This window comes from Periplaneta americana, chromosome 14 (assembly GCF_040183065.1).
Source record: "Periplaneta americana isolate PAMFEO1 chromosome 14, P.americana_PAMFEO1_priV1, whole genome shotgun sequence".
Lineage (NCBI taxonomy): Eukaryota > Metazoa > Arthropoda > Insecta > Blattodea > Blattidae > Periplaneta > Periplaneta americana.
In genome coordinates, this window is record NC_091130.1 from 136,122,500 (window position 1) to 136,145,451 (window position 22,952).

The following is a 22,952-nucleotide window of genomic DNA, read 5'->3' on the forward strand; positions in this document are numbered from 1 at the left end:
GAGCGGTATGTTGACGTTTTCATGTTTGAGGAAAAGATTGAAAAAGCGAAGCGTAGTTGAGCTTTTTTAATTTCCGAGAACATGAAAACAAACATACTGCTCGTGTATCGTACATTATTTTGTGCGAAGATCGTTTATTACATACCTGAAAGAGGAATTTCTAATTAGTTGCAATAAAATCTCCATCTTGGTTTCTGTTCAATGACAGCAACTTTGGAAAACAAATATATCTATCTTCAACATTGTTCCTATAAAATGTTTTCTGAGTTTACTATACTGCAGCAGGCCGTGATATACGTCTGTCTTTTTTTTCCCCCAGTCTATGATGAGTCTGGAATCTTGTTGATTTTTTCACGGCTTCCTTAATGTTACTTGCATTACAAATGCAGTAACTTTAGTGGTGTTGTAGAGTTTACTTAATTTTTGCAAATATTTAAAAACAATAATTAACAGTGCAATTTAGGTGAAATTGCAGTGGTAAGTTTCCAATTTATAATTATTACTATATTGAACGTCTTTAAAAATAATATGTTAAAAGCCTAAAGCAGTAAAATGAATATGACGCTTAAGCGGTAAGAATAGGGAAATTGTTATGTGTGTTACGTTGGGAATACTGAATGTGGTATTTCACACTTACCGCATATTGGTTTTGTGCGGAAAGCAAGCAAATATGCACGATCTCGCACAAAAGAAATTTCAATTCAATGTTATGTCACGTAATCAATATTTAACTAACAGGTAATAGAGGTCAGTAAACTGTACAACATAACAACATGTTTTGCATGTAAAACCACATTAACTTAAAAAATTTGGATGTTTTTGTCATCATCAAATGTATCATATATAACTAGAAACTAATTTTCTTGGAATTCAACACTGAACCCACCTTTATTAGGGCCTTCTTTTCTCACAGTCAGAAGAAGAGCATCAACATTGCAGTTGCATACAATAGCATCATCGTGGTGGTTATTGCTTCTTGCTATTCCAGGTATACTAGAATTTCCTGAAGTAGCAGAGGAAGTCCCAGCTCTACTATTGTGATTGGAAATCCCAAATGAATTCTGTAACAGCAGTAAGATCGTTTTTAAATTACACATCAATTCAAAAAGATTTTTAAATTCAAATCATTATTATATAAGCCTTTAATTTCTGCTTTAACACGTAATATTGAGAATCCGTCTGGCTATATCTTTTTGTAAACTTGCAAGCATGTTAGAATTTCCCTCCAACTAGTTGCTAGCAAGGAGGAGATAAGTCCAGTGGTGGGGTTGCCACCTCATAGCTTTTGGACAAGCTAATGTATTCTGCATTTCCTCAGTATAAGGTGGAATGGTTATACTGCCATGATTCGGTCCCAGAGTCTCATTCATTACAACAGGTTGCACCACGGGAAGGTGAGGTTGGGATTTGGGTAGGAGAGGTTATGGAATGTGACGCAAGTAGAATCACTGCTAGTGAAGTGAGATTCATGCACCGAACAGCTGGCTATACTTAGTGGGACCATAAAATAAATGAAGACATCTTAAAGGAACTTGAAATGAACTCTATACCACAGTCTAATATATACAGTCGCGAAGCTTGGGGTAATTTTTTGCATTTCTCGCGATAGTTGCTAGCCGCTTGGAATGCTGTGTGTACTAGGAACAATAGACTGTGTCACTGGCATCGTGATCTAATACAGGCTGTAAGGTAGACCATGTGACTCGGTTAACCCGATCACGAAGGGCGGTGTTTCAACCATATAAATTAGTTGGAATGCAGAAAGAGTAACATATATTTCTCTAAAATGTAGTGTAATTGCATTAATAAAATTTAAAACAATGATTAGGAGACACTTCAGACATAATTGCTTGCGAGTTAAGGTGTAATATTATTTTTGGTGTGAAAAATACGTTGTTCGTATGGGTAATAGACTTACCTGCCTTTTTTTCGATTAAATATTGCGAAATTATTGTACATTAATTTATGCACGATTCAATAATTTTCAATTGCACCGCACGAATATTTAGATATGTTGAAATTATAGGTTATGTTTACTGTACCAGTTGCCCATTTCTGTCTAAATTTAGTGATCTCCAATGCCCTGCCATTCATATGGAAATATTATAGGTTATGTTTACTATATCTTATATTCCTAAATTCGCAATTATACATTATAATTAAGCATAATGTCATGTATAATACTCCGCACATTCAATTTGTCTGCATTTTAATACTACAATTGAGTATTGAATTATTGTATTTATCTACTACCTAAGAGACGAAGTAACAATCATACGTACACTAATTTCATAGGAGTGGTATGATAAATTTTTTGTCTTTATCAAGGAAGGTAGATGTGCTATATTAAAATCACAATATAATTTTTTTTTTATTAAACCTCAAAATAGCTTCCATTCTAAACTTAAAATGTTGATGCGAAAAGATTATGTTAACATGTAAAATTCTCTTCACATTAAATAACACAGTTTTGTAATTATTTCTGCAACATATTATGCAACAAGAAGTAAAGGGAACTCATGGACACATTACACTAAATAAAACTTATCTATGATACGCAATAATGTTATAATATGAGCTCCATACACTGAAATAGAAAACCCGAACACATATTACGGCCTGGTCTAGATCGAAAAGGCATTGACTGTGCCGTATTTCGCATTGTTGTGAAAAGTTGTGTAAACTGTGAAATGTTCATTATCGGTTGTAATAACTGTAAATGGTCAAAATACAATAATTTGAGTAATAATATGGGACAAGGAGACGTTTGTTGCACTATAAATTCTAAGAAAAAGAGGTCAGAGTTATCCTTCCGAAAGATCCAGGAAGGTGAGTTTATAAAATATAATATATACTTCATGAAAATAATATATAAAGCTTATGTATTTCGTATTTCAATAGTGGAAGGAAGGTGTTAATTTTTCAAAAGAACACAATATCAAAAGTACAATACATTTTATCGTCTTCTAGGGGAAAGAGTCTGTGATGAGGCGATAGTAGAGATCCTGGTGACTAGCAACTATCTATGGATGCATATTTCAACTGTCTATGTTTGCATATTTAGTAAGTATTGAGCTTCGCAACTGTATATACTAAACTGTGTCTATACTCCAGGCATATGTAACTATCAAGATAACTGGCGTCAGCATGTGAGGCATATGTCTAGGACTAGAATCCCTCGTGCAGTTCTGCATTACCAATCTAGAGGCAGGAGATCTACTGGATGTCCAATGAAGAGATGGGCTGAAAACTTTTGAGGATCGTAACAGTCCTCCTGGGACTATAATCTGTATGGCTGATGATGATGATGAAAAGGTAATATTATAACTGGGTGTGAAAGAATGACATCATGCGTGATGCAAGAACAGAAGTGCTGCATTTTTGACACACTACAGTTATACAAAAGATCACTTGCCAGATTGCAGATATGAGATGGCAAAAATGTTATCCATGAGTTCAATCTGCTTACCAGGCTGTAGTGCCAATGTGCCAGTCCCTTAGGTTTGACTCATTCTGTATAGAGTTGAATAAAAATTAACAGACTTAATTACTTACTGGCTTTTAAGGAACCCAGAGGTTCATTGCCGCCCTCACATAAGCCCGCCATTGATCCCTATCCTGAGCAAGATTAATCCAGTCCCTACCATCATATCCCACCTCCTTCAAATCCATTTTAATATTATCTTCCCACCTACATCTCGGTCTCCCCAAAGGTCTTTTTCCCTCCGGCTTCCACCTCCCTCAAATCCATTTTAATATTATCTTCCCACCTATGTCTCGGCCTCCCCAAAGATCTTTTTCCCTCCGGCTTCCACATCCCTCAAATCCATTTTAATATTATCTTCCCACCTACGTCTCGGCCTCCCCAAAGATCTTTTTCCCTCCGGCTTCCACCTCCCTCAAATCCATTTTAATATTATCTTCCCACCTACGTCTCGGCCTCCCCAAAGGTCTTTTTCCCTCCGGCTTCCACATCCCTCAAATCCATTTTAATATTATCTTCCCACCTACGTCTCGGCCTCCCCAAAGGTCTTTTTCCCTCCGGCTTCCATCTCCCTTAAATCCATTTTAATATTATCTTCCCACCTACGTCTCGGCTTCCCCAAAGGTCTTTTCCTCTCCGGTTTCCACCTCCCTCAAATCCATTTTAATATTATCTTCCCACCTCCGTCTCGGCCTCCCCAAAGGTCTTTTCCCTCTGGCTTCCACCTCCCTCAAATCCATTTTAATATTATCTTCCCAGCTACGTCTCGGCCTCCCCAAAGGTCTTTTTCCCTCCGGCTTCCACATCCCTCAAATCCATTTTAATATTATCTTCCCACCGACGTCTCGGCCTCCCCAAAGGTCTTTTTCCCTACGGCTTCCACATCCCTCAAATCCATTTTAATATTATCTTCCCACCTACGTCTCGGCCTCCCCAAAGGTCTTTTTCCCTCCGGCTTCCACCTCCCTCAAATCCATTTTAATATTATCTTCCCACCGACGTTTCGGCCTCCCCAAAGGTCTTTTTCCCTCCGGCTTCCATCCCTCAAATCCATTTTAATATTATCTTCCCACCTCCGTCTCGGCCTCCCTAAAGGTCTTTTTCCCTCCGGCTTCCACCTCCCTCAAATCCATTTTAATATTATCTTCCCACCTCCGTCTCAGCCTCCCCAAAGATATTTTTCCCTCCGGCTTCCACCTCCCTCAAATCCATTTTAATATTATCTTCCCACTGACGTCTCGGCCTTCCCAAAGGTCTTTTTCCCTCCGGCTTCCACATCCCTCAAATCCATTTTAATATTATCTTCCCACCGACGTCTCGGCCTCCCCAAAGGTCTTTTTCCCTCCGGCTTCCACATCCCTCAAATCCATTTTAATATTATCTTCCCACCGACGTCTCGGCCTCCCCAAAGGTCTTTTTCCCTCCGGCTTCCACCTCTCTCAAATCCATTTTAATATTATCTTCCCACCTACGTCTCGGCCTTCCCAAAGATCTTTTTCCCTCCGGCTTCCACCTCCCTCAAATCCATTTTAATATTATCTTCCCACCTACGTCTCGGCCTCCCCAAAGGTCTTTTTCCCTCCGGCTTCCACATCCCTCAAATCCATTTTAATATAATCTTCCCACCTACGTCTCGGCCTCCCCAAAGATCTTTTTCCCTCCGGCTTCCACCTTCCTCAAATCCATTTTAATATTATCTTCCCACCTACGTCTCGGCCTCCCCAAAGGTCTTTTTCCCTCCGGCTTCCACATCCCTCAAATCCATTTTAATATTATCTTCCCACCTACGTCTCGGCCTCCCCAAAGGTCTTTTTCCCTGCGGCTTCCATCTCCCTTAAATCCATTTTAATATTATCTTCCCACCTACGTCTCGGCCTCCCCAAAGGTCTTTTCCTCTCCGGCTTCCACCTCCCTCAAATCCATTTTAATATTATCTTCCCACCTACGTCTCGGACTCCCCAAAGGTCTTTTTCCCTCCGGCTTCCATCTCCCTTAAATCCATTTTAATATTATCTTCCCACCTACGTCTCGGCCTCCCCAAAGATCTTTTCCTCTCCGGTTTCCATCTCCCTCAAATCCATTTTAATATTATCTTCCCACCGACGTTTCGGCCTCCCCAAAGGTCTTTTCCCTCTGGCTTCCACCTCCCTCAAATCCATTTTAATATTATCTTCCCAGCTACGTCTCGGCCTCCCCAAAGGTCTTTTTCCCTCCGGCTTCCACCTCCCTCAAATCCATTTTAATATTATCTTCCCACCTACATCTCGCCCTTCCCAAAGGTCTTTTTCCTCTCCGGCTTCCACCTCCCTCAAATCCATTTTAATATTATCTTCCCACCTATGTCTTGGCCTCCCCAAAGGTCTTTTTCCCTCCGGCTTCCACCTCCCTCAAATCCATTTTACTATTATCTTCCCACCTACGTCTCGGCCTCCCCAAAGGTCTTTTTCCCTCCAGCTTCCACCTCCCTCAAATCCATTTTAATATTATCTTCCCACCTACGTCTCGGCCTCCCCAAAGGTCTTTTTCCCTCCGGCTTCCACCTCCCTCAAATCCATTTTACTATTATCTTCCCACCTACGTCTCGGCCTCCCCAAAGGTCTTTTTCCCTCCGGCTTCCACCTCCCTCAAATCCATTTTAATATTATCTTCCCACCTACGTCTCGGCCTCCCTAAAGGTCTTTTTCCCTCAGGCCTCCCAATTAACACTCCATATGCATTTCTGAATTCGCCCATATGTACTACATGCCCTGTCCATCTCAAACATCTGGATTTAATGTTCCTAATTATGTCAGATGAAGAATACAATGCGTGCAGTTCTGCATTGTGTAATTTGCTCCATTCTCCTGCAACTTCATTCCTCTTAGCCCCAAATATTTTCCTAAGCACCTTATTCTCAAACACCCTTAACCTATGTTCCTCTCTCAAAGTGAGAGTCCAAGTTTCATAACAAGATTAACAGACTGGTACTGTTTATTTTGGTAAGCGTTAAAAATGAAAATTTAGGACTCCTTCCAGTTGCAAGTACTAAAAAATATGATTTATAAGCAATATTACCTCGTCAACATTCCAAACTGGCCTCGATCGCCCATTTAGGTCATCACGTGAATTGCTGTTACCACGACCTCTTCCACGTCCTCTTGTATTGTTGTTTGTTCTCTGACTAAAGCCCATAGGAGTGACAGAATGACTAGATACCGAATTCCAGCTGCCCACACCACTGTCAGTTGAGCTTGATCTGGATACATCCTGTTGTGGCCCTCCTGCATCTCTATTTGGATTGGCACCTGCATTTGAGTACACTTCATTATAATAATAATAATAATAATAATAATAATAATAATAATAATAATAATAATAATAATAAAAAACTGTACTAGAGTAAGAGCATTCAGTGCTACTCAAAGCCACAATTAAGACTCATGTGTCACCACTAACACCAGAGAAATAGCAGTGGCAAATTCTGGAGTTATTTCTGCCACATCCTGTATTATTCTTATACCCATTGATTTGTAGTACCTTACATTACAATGTACCGAAGTACATATGATATTTCCATGCAGAAATTCTGCGTTATCATATGATGAAGGATGGGTGGAATGGAGAAAAATTCTTTCCAGCACCGGGATTTGAACTGGGTTTTCAGATCTATATGCTGACGCTCTATTCTCTAAGTCACACCGGATCCCCATCCCGATGCTGGATTGAATCCTCCTAGTTTAAGTTCCACCTCTTAGGTTCCCTCTAGTGGCTAACCCTCATGCATTGCGTCATAGATGTGTGACAATGGCACAATGTCCAACACATTAATGTGCAGAGGTGCACTCATTATGAGTGACTAAGTGGCCGGGATACGACGGATTAAGCACCGTCTTTAAATCACTAAGTGATTATTTTCGCATATCATATATTACGATGTACCGAAGTACATATGGTATTTCTATGCAGAAATTCTGCGTCGTCATATGATGAAGGAAGGGTGGAACAGAGAATGTGTTGGACATTGTGCCACTGTCACACATCTGTGACGCAGGGCATGAGGGTAGGCCACTAGGAGGAACCTAAGAGATGGAATTTAAACTGAGAGGATTCAATCCGGCATCGGGATGGGAATCCGGTGTGGCTTAGTGGATAGAGCGTCAGCACATAGAGCTAAAAACCCAGGTTCAAATCCCGGTGCCGGAGAGAATTTTTCTCCCTTCCACCCATCCTTCATTGTAGTAGCATGCATAAGTCTTGGTATTAAACAATATTTCGCCATGACAAGCAAGTATGAAGATTAAATGTATACATGTATAAATGAAAAGATGAATGGATGGATAATAGTTATTTATGGTACTTGTGAGGTAAGTGCATCTTTATTGCACGAGTGGAAAAATTTAAGCACGAGGTGTCAGCCGAGTGCTTAAATTATACGAGTGCAATAAAGATCACGCTCACAAGTACCATACGTAATTTTATCCATGACCATAACGAAAAATTCTGTTTTATAAAAGAAAATATGTTGAAAATAAGTCCTCATATAATCACATTTATCATGGCATGGATTTTAGAATCGATACGTGTACTAGGTAGGTCATGATGTAGGAGGCCATGATTAGTAAAGAATGGTATCTAAGGCGTTGGATAAATAAATTATAATTAATTATATAATTTTAATGTATATTTTTTTTATTTTAAACGTGTATTTTCATCTATTTTAAGTTTCAGGGATTATTTAGAAGTGTTCACGGGACTAATGTCATTAAAATAATTTCACATTTCACTTCTGTAAACTTAAGAGGAATGTTAAAACATAATTTACCATCGTGTCTGTTTAGCTCAGTTGATTAACGCGTGTTGTTTTAAAAATCCTAAATCCTATAAACCCAACTTCGCAGGTTCAAGTCTCCTCGCATCCCAAAAGATAAATTACTGCAAAATTAAAAAAAAAAAATACATATTAGATATGGCTGCAATGCACAAATTACGACGTAGCAGATAGAGAAAAGAGAAGGAGATTGAGTGTATGTATATTTAAGAAATGGTAATAAAGAAGTAGAGGTAGTGACATCTAGTAACTAATATATTAACTTCTTGAGTAATAGTTGAATGGAAAAGTATACGTGTGTACCCGGGTACTAGGAAAATACTAATGAACTGTGAGATAAAGTTCAAACTGTGAGGTAAAGTCTTTATCTCACTAGTGGAATAAAGTAATGTTGAATAAAAGCCTACTTTACAAACGCAAAAGTATTTAGTAAAGGCATGTTTTTCGTTATGGTCATGGATAAAATAAATGTAGGGTTAAACAAATGAATGAAGGAGTGTGGGCAGAAAAGTCACATTGCTGTAGCCGTCTGCAATGCCACACCTTCATTTTCTAATTCCACTTACCTCTGGAAGCTCTTACAGAACTGGGCCTGATATCCAATGCTTCCAAAAATCCCGGATCACATCCACCCACACAACCAGTACAATTATCAGGATAAAGAGGGAAAAGCGAACCACGACGAAACTTGAATTTAAGTTTTTGTACTTGTGGACCACACTGAAAAATTAAAGTACAGAGACATAAAATAAGCAATTCCTCATGTATTATTCTTTCTCAAATGCAGAGACTATTCAGAACTGAGACAATGATACAGCAATAATGAAGCAACTCTACCACTAATTCCACAATTTGGAACATCTGACCGACATCTACAGCTGAACACTAGGATCCAGAATACAAAGAAAAGGTTAACTTAAAAATAAAGTACAATTTCATTTGCGGAGAGAATACAAAACAATGATAAACTTAAAAATAAAGTAATTTTGATTTCAGAGAAACATGAGATAAAAAGTACAATGAAGAATAATTGAAATGAAGTAAATAATATGTAGTGTAATACAAGTGATTGTGTAAAATGCACAATGAATCTCCTAATACCATTAGACAAAATTTGTTAAAGTTCTCATTAGAAAATTTAAGAGAAAGGAGAATGGTTTTGGTTAACTTAAATGAAGTTCCCCTAGCACCAAAAAGAAGTTCCTTTTACTTCCCATGTATTAATATTCATTTTGTATCTCTCACTAAAGCGAGAAATACATGGCTTGTAAATAGACTTCTTTTCGTCGTTAACCCTATTGGTTTGTTGATCATCCTTCTCAACAACAGTAACCACGACCTACTGGTATACCCACAGATTCTGAAACATGCGATATGACCCACAGATGTTAAAGCATGTATAAATGAACAAAAAGTAAGAAATAAAAATAACAATAAAAGTATAGAAAAATGACTTTAAAATGCAGATTCTCTGTCAAGAAAACATGTTTGCAATTGTGAAATACAGTATAAGTAAAGCATGAATTTTTTTAGAGTGATTATGTTCATAAAATTGGCCAATATAAAAATGGTAGGTCAACAATTATATTTTTCTGCATAAATCGAAAATGTGTTTTTTCTGCGAAAATGACCAAAGTTTCACCCATCTCCTCCCTTAATCCTGCAAATATAATAGTAAAAGTAGTAATCAGTTTTTTTTTCTGGTATTCTGACACCTTTTTGTTGTATATTTCATCATGGAATCGAGAAATGTGTTAATTATTATTTTTTATGCTCAACCATGCCGAAATGTAGTAATTATACACCTGGTAGTAGCCCTTTAATGCACCTCATTAAAGTACACCTATTCATTAAAGTTCAGGTGTCCAGCCAATGAAAAGTCACCTTTGTACCGTTATAAAACTGCAAGTATCGATTATTCTCGGATATGCAATCGAAAGACAATTAGCGAAAAGTCACGGAGGCTGGAAATCCAATACTGTCGCAGAAGGTTATGTTCTGTTACTATAATAATTAGCGTTAATTGTAAATAATATTCAAATAAATTCAATTTGTCATCTCGTTTTTCAATGTCGAATTCAATAATCAAGGTTATATCAAGTTTAACGGGATTACATCAAGGTCAATGAAATTATTGTTCCTCGGAAAAAATCAATACTTTCGCGTCTGCGCACATCTCACAATTCAGGTCAGTTCGCACATAACCATAACATGACCTAATTTTGAATAATTTTAAGTTAGAAATATGGTCGAGCATAAAAAGTCGTATGACACTTGCCTATAATCGCTTGCGCTCATTTCATAAACAAACATACTTGCGTCTTCATTACTACCATTATAGGCTCGTTGGATAATGTACTATTTAACATAATTTCTCTTTGAACTCAGGCTTTGAAAGTCTTGAAGTTGGACGAAAAGGAGGTTAAAAATGACAAAATTGCAGTGCACTGAACAGTAACCATCTCTCCGTCTGTTATAATGTATACTACACAGAGTTCCACCATCTTTTTCTCGAGAAGAAAAGCACTGGTAATAATAATAATAATAACAATAACGATACCTCAGGGCAAGATTCTCCACTAAGTTCCACATCTTCGACATTGCCAGGAAACCACACACTGTTGCGACAATCTGGGAAACCCATACAACTAATGAATTTTCCAGTTCCTTCTCGTCTACTACGAAGCATCATATCCAAACCACAGGAAGGACATTTCAAAACAGGTTGACCTAAATTTTGCTCTACAATCTCATTTGTTGGCGCTTCTTGAGCTGTTTCTTGCAAATACTGACCCAATGCCTGATCAATCTTCTCTGCCTGCACATACAAAATAATTATTATTGTACATTGTACATAATAGTATATATATATATATATATATATATATAAACTACTTAAGCGTGAACTTTGACGTTGAGAGGTCATTTTCTGTTTATAAAAACATTCTGCATTCAAAGAGGCAGAATCATATTGAAACATACTGAAATGTTGAATGTGATAAAATATAATAATAATAATAATAATAATAATAATAATAATAATAATAATAATAATAATGGCCTTATTTAACCTGGCAGAGTTAAGGCTGTAAGGCCTTCTCTTACACTCAACCAGGATTAAAACTAGCTTACACAGTTGAACATAAAACTGGATCAGAATTAAGTAATTACATACTGATACAATTTAGGTACATAATGAGATCAAAAGAGGTAGTTACATAAATTTACCTCATAAAAGAAAAATAAACATAGAGAAATACATATTAATGTTGTTAGAATCAAATACGAATCACATAAAAACAGAAGCCGATTATTCGATAAAAAAATGTACACAGTAAAAATAAAAATAAACACATTAGTATACATATTAGTATTAGATTACAATTAAGTAGGATTTACATAATTAAACCAGAAACCGACAATTGAATAAAATGTACACAAAAAATAGATTAATAATAAAAAAACAACACAGTCGGATACATATTGGTGTTAAGTGATAAATAAACACGATTTAGATAATAAAAATAAGAAACAAAAAAAAAATAAAAATAAATACAGTGGAACACATTCCATTAAATATTTGCAACGCGTTAGGTCTGGCAATTCATCATAAGATATTTTTCTAATTTACATTTAAAGGAAATTAAAGTTCAGCGGCCCTTGACTTCAGGCAGCAGAGAATTGCCCAAAACACTTTCCTTATGTTGTGAAGTGATAAATATAAGCTTGTGTGTGCTATGTGTATCCATGAATGTGCCGAAGTGTGTTTTCAATTAAAATAGCACCCTTTTGAGAGAGTAATATAGTCCTTTTTGAAGCCCTTTTTTGACTATATCAAATACAACGCTTTCTTTATCTTGTGAAAAGATAAATGTAAGATTGTGTGTGCCATGTGCATCCATGAATGTGTTGAAGTGTGTTTTGGGGAGTAATATAGTCCTTTTTTTTTTGCTGTAACTTTCCCTTTTTTTTGCACTTTTTTGATGAAAAATTTTCCCTTTAAAATCCGGTCTCTAGATATGAACTTATGAAACGATAATCTTACTGCATTGGATCTGAGATGGAAGGAAACCACAGATGAGTTGGCCAAAATAAGGCATTCAAGTCAGTGAAGGATCTGAAATTTCAAAAAGTGAAAACGCTTACCAGAACAAATTCAACATAACAGCAGCTGTACTACAATTTAGATTACCCACTAAACACAGCGCCTTTGCCCAAAATCTCAACAAGATAGAAATTAGGTATTCCCCCAACTGCATTCTATACTAAGAGGATGTCAGAATGGCCCTCATCTGTCAATGTGTTCGGCAATAAACTCTCAGAACATTATGGAAAATACTAGGATACAAAATGAAAAATAGCTTAACATTCAATTTTAGTACATTTGCAAGCAACTGCCAACAAACCTACAACACAAACATATTTTAGACACAATATATACCTGTTCCAAAGCTATCCTGAATACCTCCTTGTATTTTGCAAGTTGTTCAGCAAGGACAACCTTTGGGTCCTTCTGACCTTCACAAATTCTCTTGAGATCAGCTTCAAGTTCAGAACGTAAGTTTGGTTTTGACATAGGAAATCCCATGCTGTCATAGCCCTCAACAAGACCCATTCCCAGCTCACCAGGAACAAAATGGGAACCGTCAGGTGTTCCAACATACAGTCTGCTTTTGATGGTTTCAATATGTTCAGCATGAGTTGCATCTGTCCCTGTTAAGTAAATTACAGTTGTCATTATTTAGTAGAATTGCCCGTGATTTTATTTGTACCTCCAGATTTGAATTCTGTAACTATTTCTTTTTGTATATTTCTGTTTGCAATTAATTTTACAAACTGATACAGCAGCATTGCATTCTGCTTTTGTAAAATATTGATACTCTTTGCAGACACAGAATCTGCCTGTTTAATCCCTTGCAGACCACAGTTTACACATATCTCACTTGGTAAAAAAGAAAGAGAATTCAATATCCAATACAATGGCCAACACCTTCCTAGGACTTATGAATCCAAATATCTTGGAGTTATTTTCGATAGTAAGTTAACATGGAGCAACCATTTGAAATACATTTCTGAAAAAGCTTGTAAAAGAGTCTCCCTTCTAAAAAGACTAGCAGGAAAGAAATGGGGATGCTCTAGGAATACTTTGAACACTACATACAAAATGTTTATACAGCCAGTGCTGACATACTGCGGAGAAATTTTAATTACTTCACCTTTCATAAACGAAATAGAATATGTTCAAAACCAAGCTCTCAGGCTCATTACTGGTGGAATCAAAACAACTCTAATAGATTCTATGAGATTCCTCAGTAATATTAACAGCATCAAAATGACAATAGAAGAAAAAGCACTGATTCAATATGAAAAACTTATCAGATTACCAAGAAACAATTGGCATTCATACAGTCCTCTCTGTAGATTGAAAACTCAAAAGTTTCATATTCATGGTTCAAGAATTAAAACAGAAAATCAATATCCCGAATTTAAAAGAAAACTTACAAATTAAACCAAACTCTTTAACTCTATTAAATATAGAATATAATCTAAATTTAACAGAAGAAATACTGAAATCAGAAGTAAGCACCGAAATAATGAAACAATTGTCTTTAGAGACAATTAATATTAGGTACCCTCCACAAAACTGGCTTCATTTATACACCGACGGATCCTTGATCTCCAGAGAACAAGGTGCAGGTGTTACGTGCTTCTCTTCTCACTTTATAGATCTCTTGGATACGGAACAACAAGTTTTGATGGAAAAATCGTTGCAATAAGTGAAAGTCTCAGGAATCTTCTATTTCACATCAATAAATTTAAGAATGCAGTTATATTGTCGGACTCCAAAGCAGCTATTCTATCAATAGTCTCTAAACACACACCTTCATCTCAAACAGCAGAAATAAATAAAATGCTCTCTCAATTAATATCACTCAATAAAAGAATTGTATTCCAATGGATACCATCCCATTGTGGAATCCTGGGAAACGAGAATGCAGATGCATTAGCAAAGAAGGGCAGCACTGCTACTTACAGACCTGTTACTAAATCTACATATTACTTTGTGAAAAGATTTATTAAATCTACATACTTAGACTTCAACACACAAAATTTGATAATACAATCTCAAGGAAAAAAATGCATCATAATCCACAGTTAATTCCCGATTTACCACGAAAATCGTCTGTAGCTGCATTTAGATTGGCAACAGGCCATGATTGTTTGGCCAAACACCTGCATAGAATTGGAATATATCAGTCCCCTAACTGCCCATTGTGCAACTCAAACCAAGAAATGGATTCGGAACACCCCAAAATCTGTGCTTCAGTGGCTGACCATGATAATATCTTTGAAAAAATATTGGAGTGCAAGAGGTCAAATGACTTTATTGTCAAACGCCTGGCATTAGAAAACAACAACAACATTCAACACGTCAAATTGAAAAGCACACATTTCCAAGAACTTTCCCATCTCTTCATTTTTTACTATCTGCACCAATAACAGAGTCTGTCTATGGTGCCGGACTTTTGAATCACTCTCTTTATTTAAAAATGAAAATGAAATAGATTTAAAATGAAAACAAAAAGAATGCATAAAATTATAGTCCAAAAAAATCTTACCAATGCCATGTTTCTCCATAAGGGAAATGAGGTCAGCTTCAGTTAATAAGTTGGGTGCACTGGTCTCTCCGTCTGTCATCTCAATATTAGTTGGCTCGAATGTCTGTCCAGTCTGATAGATGTGAATCTCTTTAGCATTCCATTTCTCATATGGATATACCTCGAGATAGTTGCGAGCAATGATCATCAGCCCATTTGCTATAAACTGCACAAATGCAAAAATAAATTATAACAATACACTCTTCCAGTAAGATGTTGCTAATTGTGAAAGTCTAATCCAGGAATAAGCAGGGTATAGACAATGGACTGTCAGAGTGGCATTAAATACAGTAGAATGGCATAGATTTGTGATATCACAGTGTCTACTTAATACAGAAGCCAAATTCACCGGTATACAGGATGTCCCATTTATCTTGTGCACCTATTATAACTTTTTTGTTTGGATAGGTATTGGAATTTTTTGTTTTTGAGAGTTATGTTAGAACGAGGGGCTAACATGAGTGTAGAGATTTGGTGCATGTAACTACATTATGGTACAAGATACATGTGACTTCATCAATTTTTCAAATAGCACTACATATTTTAATCATGATTGATTACACATATTAAGACGAGTTCAAAAATGTATCATAATGTCACCTTCTGTATTGCCTTCTGTATCAGTACATTTTTGCTCTCATATGTGATTCGTATATCTGTATCATCACCAATACTGACTTTAACTTGGCCTTGATTTGACATACAGTGTGCGACCATAGCTTCTGTTATCTTAATTTCAATAATACATCATCCTACACTCTTAGGACAAATCATATGATACAGAGTGATTTATATAGAACTGACACATTTCTTTCTTTAATTATTCCATTGGAAATTCATTCAATGACCCAATTTTAGCACCAAATGAAGCAGAATGTTCTGGAGTTTCGATTCCTTGTCACTAGATGCGCAGATGTTTATGTTTTATTCCTATTGTTGGCAGCCTAAAGCCATATAGGGTTACGGTTGTTCATCAGCTACACGAACCAGATAAGGATAAAAGATTGAATTATTGTCGTTGGTTTCAGACGTTCATTGTGCAAAATCCTGCCATATTGTCCATCACATGGTTCACAGATAAAGCATGGTTCCATTTATCCGGTTATGTGAACTCACAGAACTCACGCCATTGGGCCATCGAAAATCCACATGTCACCCATGAAGCACCTATGCACCCGGTTAAAATAGGGGTTTGGTGCGCAATATCCGCACAGAGAATAGTGGGGCCAATTTTTTTTTTTTAAACCAGACTGTGAACACTGCAGAGTACCGACTGATTTTCATGGAGTTTGTTGAGCAACTGGATGATGTAGAGCTGAGTCAAGGATATTTTCAGCAAGATGGCGCTACATGCCATACATCAAATGAGTCCATGGAACTAATTGCAAGTTTCTTTGACAAGCGAATAATTTCCAGGAACCTGTGGCCACCGAGATCTCCGGATTTGACAACGCCGGACTTCTTTCTATGGGGTTACTTAAAAGACAGGGTTTACGCCACACGTCCCCAGACATTGGACGATCTGAAGCACAACATCACACAGGAGATTCAAGCTATTGACAACAGAGTGGCCAGTAACATGGAACGACGTGTTGAGTTGTGCCTTATGCAGGATGGAGGACATTGTCAACATTTGCTATAGAGGTAAATAATCTCCCAAAATTCCTCTACATTTTAGGTATAATAAGTTGTCGCTAGCACAATTCGTTTTGAAACAATTAATGAAAGAAATGTGTCAGTTCTATATAAATCACTCTGTAGCATGCACTTCATAGTGATGCATTAATGTTTACCAGATTGATAACAGGTCATGGTTGTTTGGCAAGCCACGTGTACAGGACAGCGATTTCTTATACATCTGCCTGTTTATTGCGTGATGTGAATAAAGAGATGAACATGGAACACATCAAAACATGCGTAGCATTGCTACAAGAATATGATATTGTACAAAAATACTGGACTGCAAGACAGTGAATGACTTCATTGTAAACTGTCTAGGCACTGGACTAACAACAACAGACTATGGTCACACCAATAGTACATTGTAATCGATAGTATAAATCAGAGGTCTGCATCGGACGTTTTCGCTCGAGCGCCAAGTAGTTCATAGCATAATCCGATAGGGAGCACACATGCATGATGGGTAAAATTGTCGCGAGCGATAAATCCTCGAACAGTATAAGCCGAGCGTTAGACATTCGTTCTTGTTACAGTGATGAACTGTGTAGTAACATCATAGATGTTTATCATTTCAAAACTTGGCAGTGTTTAATTAATCTCTCCATAGTACAACTACAAAACTTGCTTTAAAACGTATTATAAATGTTGTAGGTACGGTAAATGTTTTTTTTTTTTTTTTTTTTCACACAGGAGTGATTTTGATTCTGCCACATCTGATAGATGTTATTGGATGTAAATGTAATTATTATAAGCGGAGAACACAATCACGATAACGCAAGAACCGCATCAAGTTTTCTAGTAATAATAATAATAATAATAATAATCTCTAATAATTAGTGTATCAATCTTTGCGTCTGTAACAGTTGTGCAGCATGATTATTCGTTTTATTATATTTTCTGTGACGTTATCTCTGTACTAATATTGTTATTAATTTACTGCTATATAATAATATTTTGTAAACCGTTTCTACATTGTCGCAGTATATAGGCGGAACACTACGTATGGACCTATCATATTATATATGTGGTAAATCAAACATTGAATAATTATTAATTAGCAATAATAACTGTATATCGAGATTTTTCATACTATTTTATTTATAACTTCATGTTCCTGTTTTGTTACGTTCCATTGACTGTTCCATTAAACATTTGTCATAAACGCAGAAAATAAAGCCTTATTTTTAACTGTGTGAGCAAAACATATGTTTATCTTATCTGTTGCCTTCCATACAAGATAAGACATGTCGGTGAGATGACCTTGTACTGTGCTTCTATTTATTACAAGCGTATCAGCACTCTGGTATAAATGAATATCTCAAATTGAATGTAAGCTTGTAGAAATGTTATTCTGTTTGCACATAAAAATTGTACACTTAGTTAAATATGTTATTGTGATTTTGTGAACATATCATATTACATGTTTGCGAAATTTTATTGTTAATGTATGTTTGCTAATGGTAAATTTAATGGATATTTAGAATATGTATGGTATAATCTAATAATTGATTGAATAAATTAGAGAATAAATAATTAATTATTTTCTTTTTATTATATCAAGTTACTGTACAAGATGACTTTACCTTTTCCCCTGCAATATCTATATCAACAATTGTCTCCAACCCTTCAGCATCTTTAGAACAGCAGGCAAGAAAATGTCGAACAACAAACTCATACACCTGTTTCTCATTCCCTGAAACATAAATAGAACAATAACAGACAGACTTCAAGAGAAATAATTTTTGTTCATTTCTACCAAAATAATTATTTCCTTCTTAGAACTTTGTATTATCAAACACAAAACACAATGACTCAAGCACAACTATTACATACTTAAAAATGACTTTTAAGGAACCCGCAGGTTCATTGTCGCCCTCACATAAGCCCGCCATTGGTCCCTATCCTGTGCAAGATTAATCCAGTCTCTATCATCATATCCCACCTCCCTCAAATCCATTTTAATATTATCCTCCCATCTACGTCTCGGCCTCCCCAAAGATCTTTTTCCCTCCGGTCTCCCAACTAACACTCTATATGCATTTCTGGATTCGCCCATACATGCTACATGCCCTGCCCATCTCAAATGTCTGGATTTAATGTTCCTAATTATGTCAGGTGAAGAATACAATGCATGCAGTTCTGCATTGTGTAACTTTCTCCATTCCCCTGTAACTTCATCCCTTTTAGCCTCAAATATTTTCCTAAGCACCTTATGCTCAAATACCCTTAACCTATGTTCCTCTCTCAAAGTGAGAGTCCAAGTTTCACAACCATACAGAACAACTGGTAATATAACTGTTTTATAAATTCTAACTTTCAGATTTTTTAACAGCAGACTAGATGATAAAAGCTTCTCAACCGAATAATAACACGCATTTCCCATATTTATTCTGCGTTTTATTTCCTCCCGAGTGTCATTTATATTTGTTACTGTTGCTCCAAGATATCTGAATTTTTCCACCTCTTCGACAGATAAATCTCCAATTTTTATATTTGCATTTCGTAGAATATTCTGATCACGAGACAACTATTAAAAGAGACAAAACTCATACGTAATAGCTAGGAAAAGATGCTATCCCCATTCCGGAGGCCATAGTCCTTAATGGGACACATTTGGCTCCATTCATTCACTATATTATCCCATCTTAATATCATGATGCCGCATAATGAGATTTACGAATTGCGGTAATTGTATATTTATTTACTTTAATGCATAATCACTTAAAAAACCTGAATATGGAATAAGTTCATGTACAATATTCTAGTTCAGGAAATTTTTATTTCCTTAAAACATGTCAAATGATAGCAAAGTTACTATTAAATAATCAATGAAGTATGTCACACCATGATCTGCAGGTTACTATTAAAAATGCCTTCTCTAAAGTTGGATAGTGCTTCCCGAAGTATTTTTTTAAACAAACATTTCCCTTGTTTCATTTTTTTATATTCTGACCATGATAAAAATAATCCGAACATAAAACTTGAATTATGTAAGGTAAAAGTATATCATAGTGCAGGTTTTCCTAGAGTCCAAACTCGCGCTTATCCCAGTGGAAAATTTACAGACTTAAAATTATTCAAAGGAACATCAAAGCATTAAAGTGCAGAATTTAGATGAATTAAGGACAAACATTGCACAATATCTTCTGAAATAAGATCACTTTAATTTTATGTTTCACTTATGAGGAAGGTAGTACACTTGTAGCTACGAAAACATTGCAGTAAAATTTAAAATTAACACTGAGGAAGTACACACCTGCCCCAGGTAAATTCTAATCCCAATCCCATTATTTACGAGGGGGATCCAGGAAATAACGACCGTTCACACATACCCGCCGCGCAGCTGACTCTCCTTCCTTGTTTGAAGGTCAACTGGCTTCCTTAACATGTGTTCTCATAATGTTGTGAGTACTGGTTGCAACAAGTCGCCATTGTGCATTTTGTGTTACTTCAAAATGAACGACGTGATTGATAATCCCACCGACTGTGAGGTGAGGAGTGTGATTCGATTTTTGAATGCCCGACATTTGAAACCTGCAGAAATTTACCGGCAATTGAAAGAAGTGTATGGTGATACTGTAATGAATGAAAGAAATGTGAGAAAATGGTGCGAAATGTTCAACAATGGGCGAACAAATGTCCACGATGAAACTCGACCCGGACGCCCATCACTCATCACAGAAGACCTGAAGACTAAAGTGAACGACAGAATCTTGCAAGACAGGCGCATATCACTCAACGAATTCCATATTGCCTTTCCTGACATTTCTCGTTCTTTGCTTGGTGAAATTGTGTCGCAACATCTTGCCTACCACAAAATCTGTGCACGATGGGTTCCACAGCAACTGAGTGACCAACACAAAACTCAGAGAATGGCCTCAGCATTGACATTCTTGATGCGATATCACACAGATGGAGACGCCTTTCTTGATCAAATTGTGACTGGTGATAAGACCTGGGTGTCTCACAACACCCCAGAGACCAAGCGCCAATCACGTCAGTGGCATCATCCCTCATCACCCAAGAAACCGAGAAAATTCAAACAGACTCTCTCAACACAAAAAGTCATGGCTACTGTCTTTTGGGATCGCAAAGGTGTTCTTTTGCTGGATTTCATGCCAAAAGGCACTACGATCAATGCAAATCGTTATTGTGAGACTTTACGAAAACTACGGCGAGCCATCCAAAACAAGAGGCGAGGAATGCTTTCGAGAGGAGTTGTGCTTCTTCACGACAACGCCAGCCCGCACACTGCTGCTTCAACTCGAGAATTGCTGGATCAATTCGGTTGGGAAATCTTTGATCATCCGTCCTATAGTCCAGACCTTGCTCCTACCGATTTTCACCTTTTCACTAAGCTGAAAGACTTTCTGGGTGGTACGCGTTTTGGAAGTGATGAAGAGTTGAAGAAGATAGTGAACACCTGGCTTAATGAACTGGCGGCAGAGGAGTATAACACGGGAATTCTAAAGCTAGTGAACAGATACGACAAATGTTTAAATGTAGGTGGTGATTATGGAGAGAAGTAAAGGAAGCTTCAGTTATGTAACAGACTTTGTTTTTTCAAATAAATATATTTTTTTAATTATTACAACAAAACGGTCGTTATTTCCTGGATCCCCCTCGTACTAATGATGTATACAGAGTGGAAGATGTTGAATGAAGGAACTGCGTAGAAAGTATCTTTAAGATAAAAGGAACACAATTTATTGTTCTTCGACATTTTGCATTTTTTTTTATTTAGTAATAAATCGACTTTGTTTCTATAAATAATTACAACATCACAATAAGTTCAGCAGCACTTGCCAATGCATAGAAATACCACTCCTCCGGAGCAGTGAGAACGGCTATGTAGTCAATGTCAACATCACACTTATTTAACAAGGCGACTGTCCTTATATCCCATCGTACTTAAGCGCTAGATTAGGGTAAGTATGTGCCTACATTTCGGTAACAGCATTGCCAAACATCCACTACATAAAGTGATTAATTAATAATTACAGTAATAAAACACTCTTAAATCATTAACTTGACAGAAACATTAGGTTTGTGCAAAAATTATTTGTTGGAACTGAGAACTGTAATGTGAAGATGTTTATAAAATGTTGATTTCTAAATGTTTAAAAGATAATTGCATCAAAAATTATCTTTGGAAAACGTATTATATGTCTTTCACGTGTTAAATTTTTATGTTATCTGTTGTTGTTGTTATCTAATGTCGGGCTTTGGCAACGAAGCCATTAGCGTTCTTGCTCTCCAATATTTCTCTGTGGTGGATCCATCAGGTAGAACTTCACAGGTTTGTAGATGATCTTCAGTCATTTCTTCTTCTTTGTTGCATAGAGGGCAATTTGGATTTGTGTAAATTCCTATTTTATTCAAGTGTTTGGCCAAATAATCGTGTTCTGTAAGCAGTCTGAATTTTGCTACTGCAGATTTACGTGGGATTTCTGGAATAATTTCTGTTTTTTTTTTTATTAAAATCCTCCATTTTTTATCTTTGGCTTTGGTACATAGTGCTTGGTTTTGCTTGATTTTATATTTATTTTTAATTAGTCTTTTGATGGATGTAAAAGGTACGCTTGTATTTGTATTCTGAATTAAATTGGATCCTTTTTTGGCAAGAAAGTCAGCAGTTTCATTTCCAGCAATTCCGCAATGTGCAGGTATCCATTGCAATTGAATTCTTTTCTGTAGTTTTTGAAGTTGTTGGATCATTTTGTGACATTCTTTAATTTGGATTGACATCATTTTATATGAATTTATTGCATATAATGCTGCTTTAGAATCAGAGAGAATGACAGCATTTTGAAATGTATCTATTCTGTATAGTAGGTGTTGGAGTGAGATATGAATAGCCATTATTTCCGCATCAAAATTTGTTGTATGATATTCTGCTGGTTGATAAAATGAGAATGACGCACACGTAATTCCTGATCCTGAGTTGTTATCGATAGTAGACCCATCTGTGTAGATATGTAACCATTCTTCTGGTGGGTATCTATTGTTCACAGCTTCTAATGCCAGCGCTTTTAGTACAAGTTTGGAAGTTTCAGACTTTGTAACTGGTTCTTCTAAATCTAGTTGAATGTTAGTTGGTTCGAAGGTTAGAGGGTTTTCTCTGCTTAAAATGTTTCTTTTTTCCCATTTTGTTGTTGTTAACCGTAGCATTTTTTCATGATGTGTTAGTGCCTGCTCCTCTAGAGTGAGATATATTGCTAATTAACCTAATTTTTATGTTATCTTGTTAACATGTTTCGACCTGTTATTGGTCATCTTCAGACAACAAGGTAACATAAAAATTTAACACGTGAAAGATATA

The 22,952-nt window shown here is 36.5% G+C and overlaps 1 protein-coding gene across 3 annotated transcripts in view; it reads right to left on the reverse strand.

Annotated features, from left to right (window-relative positions):
* The window catches only part of Top3alpha (topoisomerase 3-alpha), a 54,635-nt gene that overhangs the window by 18,338 nt on the left and 13,345 nt on the right, over positions 1-22,952 (reverse strand). For all 3 annotated transcript variants that reach the window (XM_069846137.1, XM_069846136.1, XM_069846135.1), the window contains exons 9-15: positions 18,214-18,323; positions 14,912-15,116; positions 12,733-13,004; positions 10,852-11,109; positions 8,858-9,011; positions 6,539-6,768; positions 887-1,061 (exon numbers count right to left, since the gene is read on the reverse strand). In XM_069846137.1, coding sequence (XP_069702238.1) covers positions 887-1,061; positions 6,539-6,768; positions 8,858-9,011; positions 10,852-11,109; positions 12,733-13,004; positions 14,912-15,116; positions 18,214-18,323 — 1,404 coding nt within the window. The remainder of the gene's footprint in view (positions 1-886; positions 1,062-6,538; positions 6,769-8,857; positions 9,012-10,851; positions 11,110-12,732; positions 13,005-14,911; positions 15,117-18,213; positions 18,324-22,952) is intronic.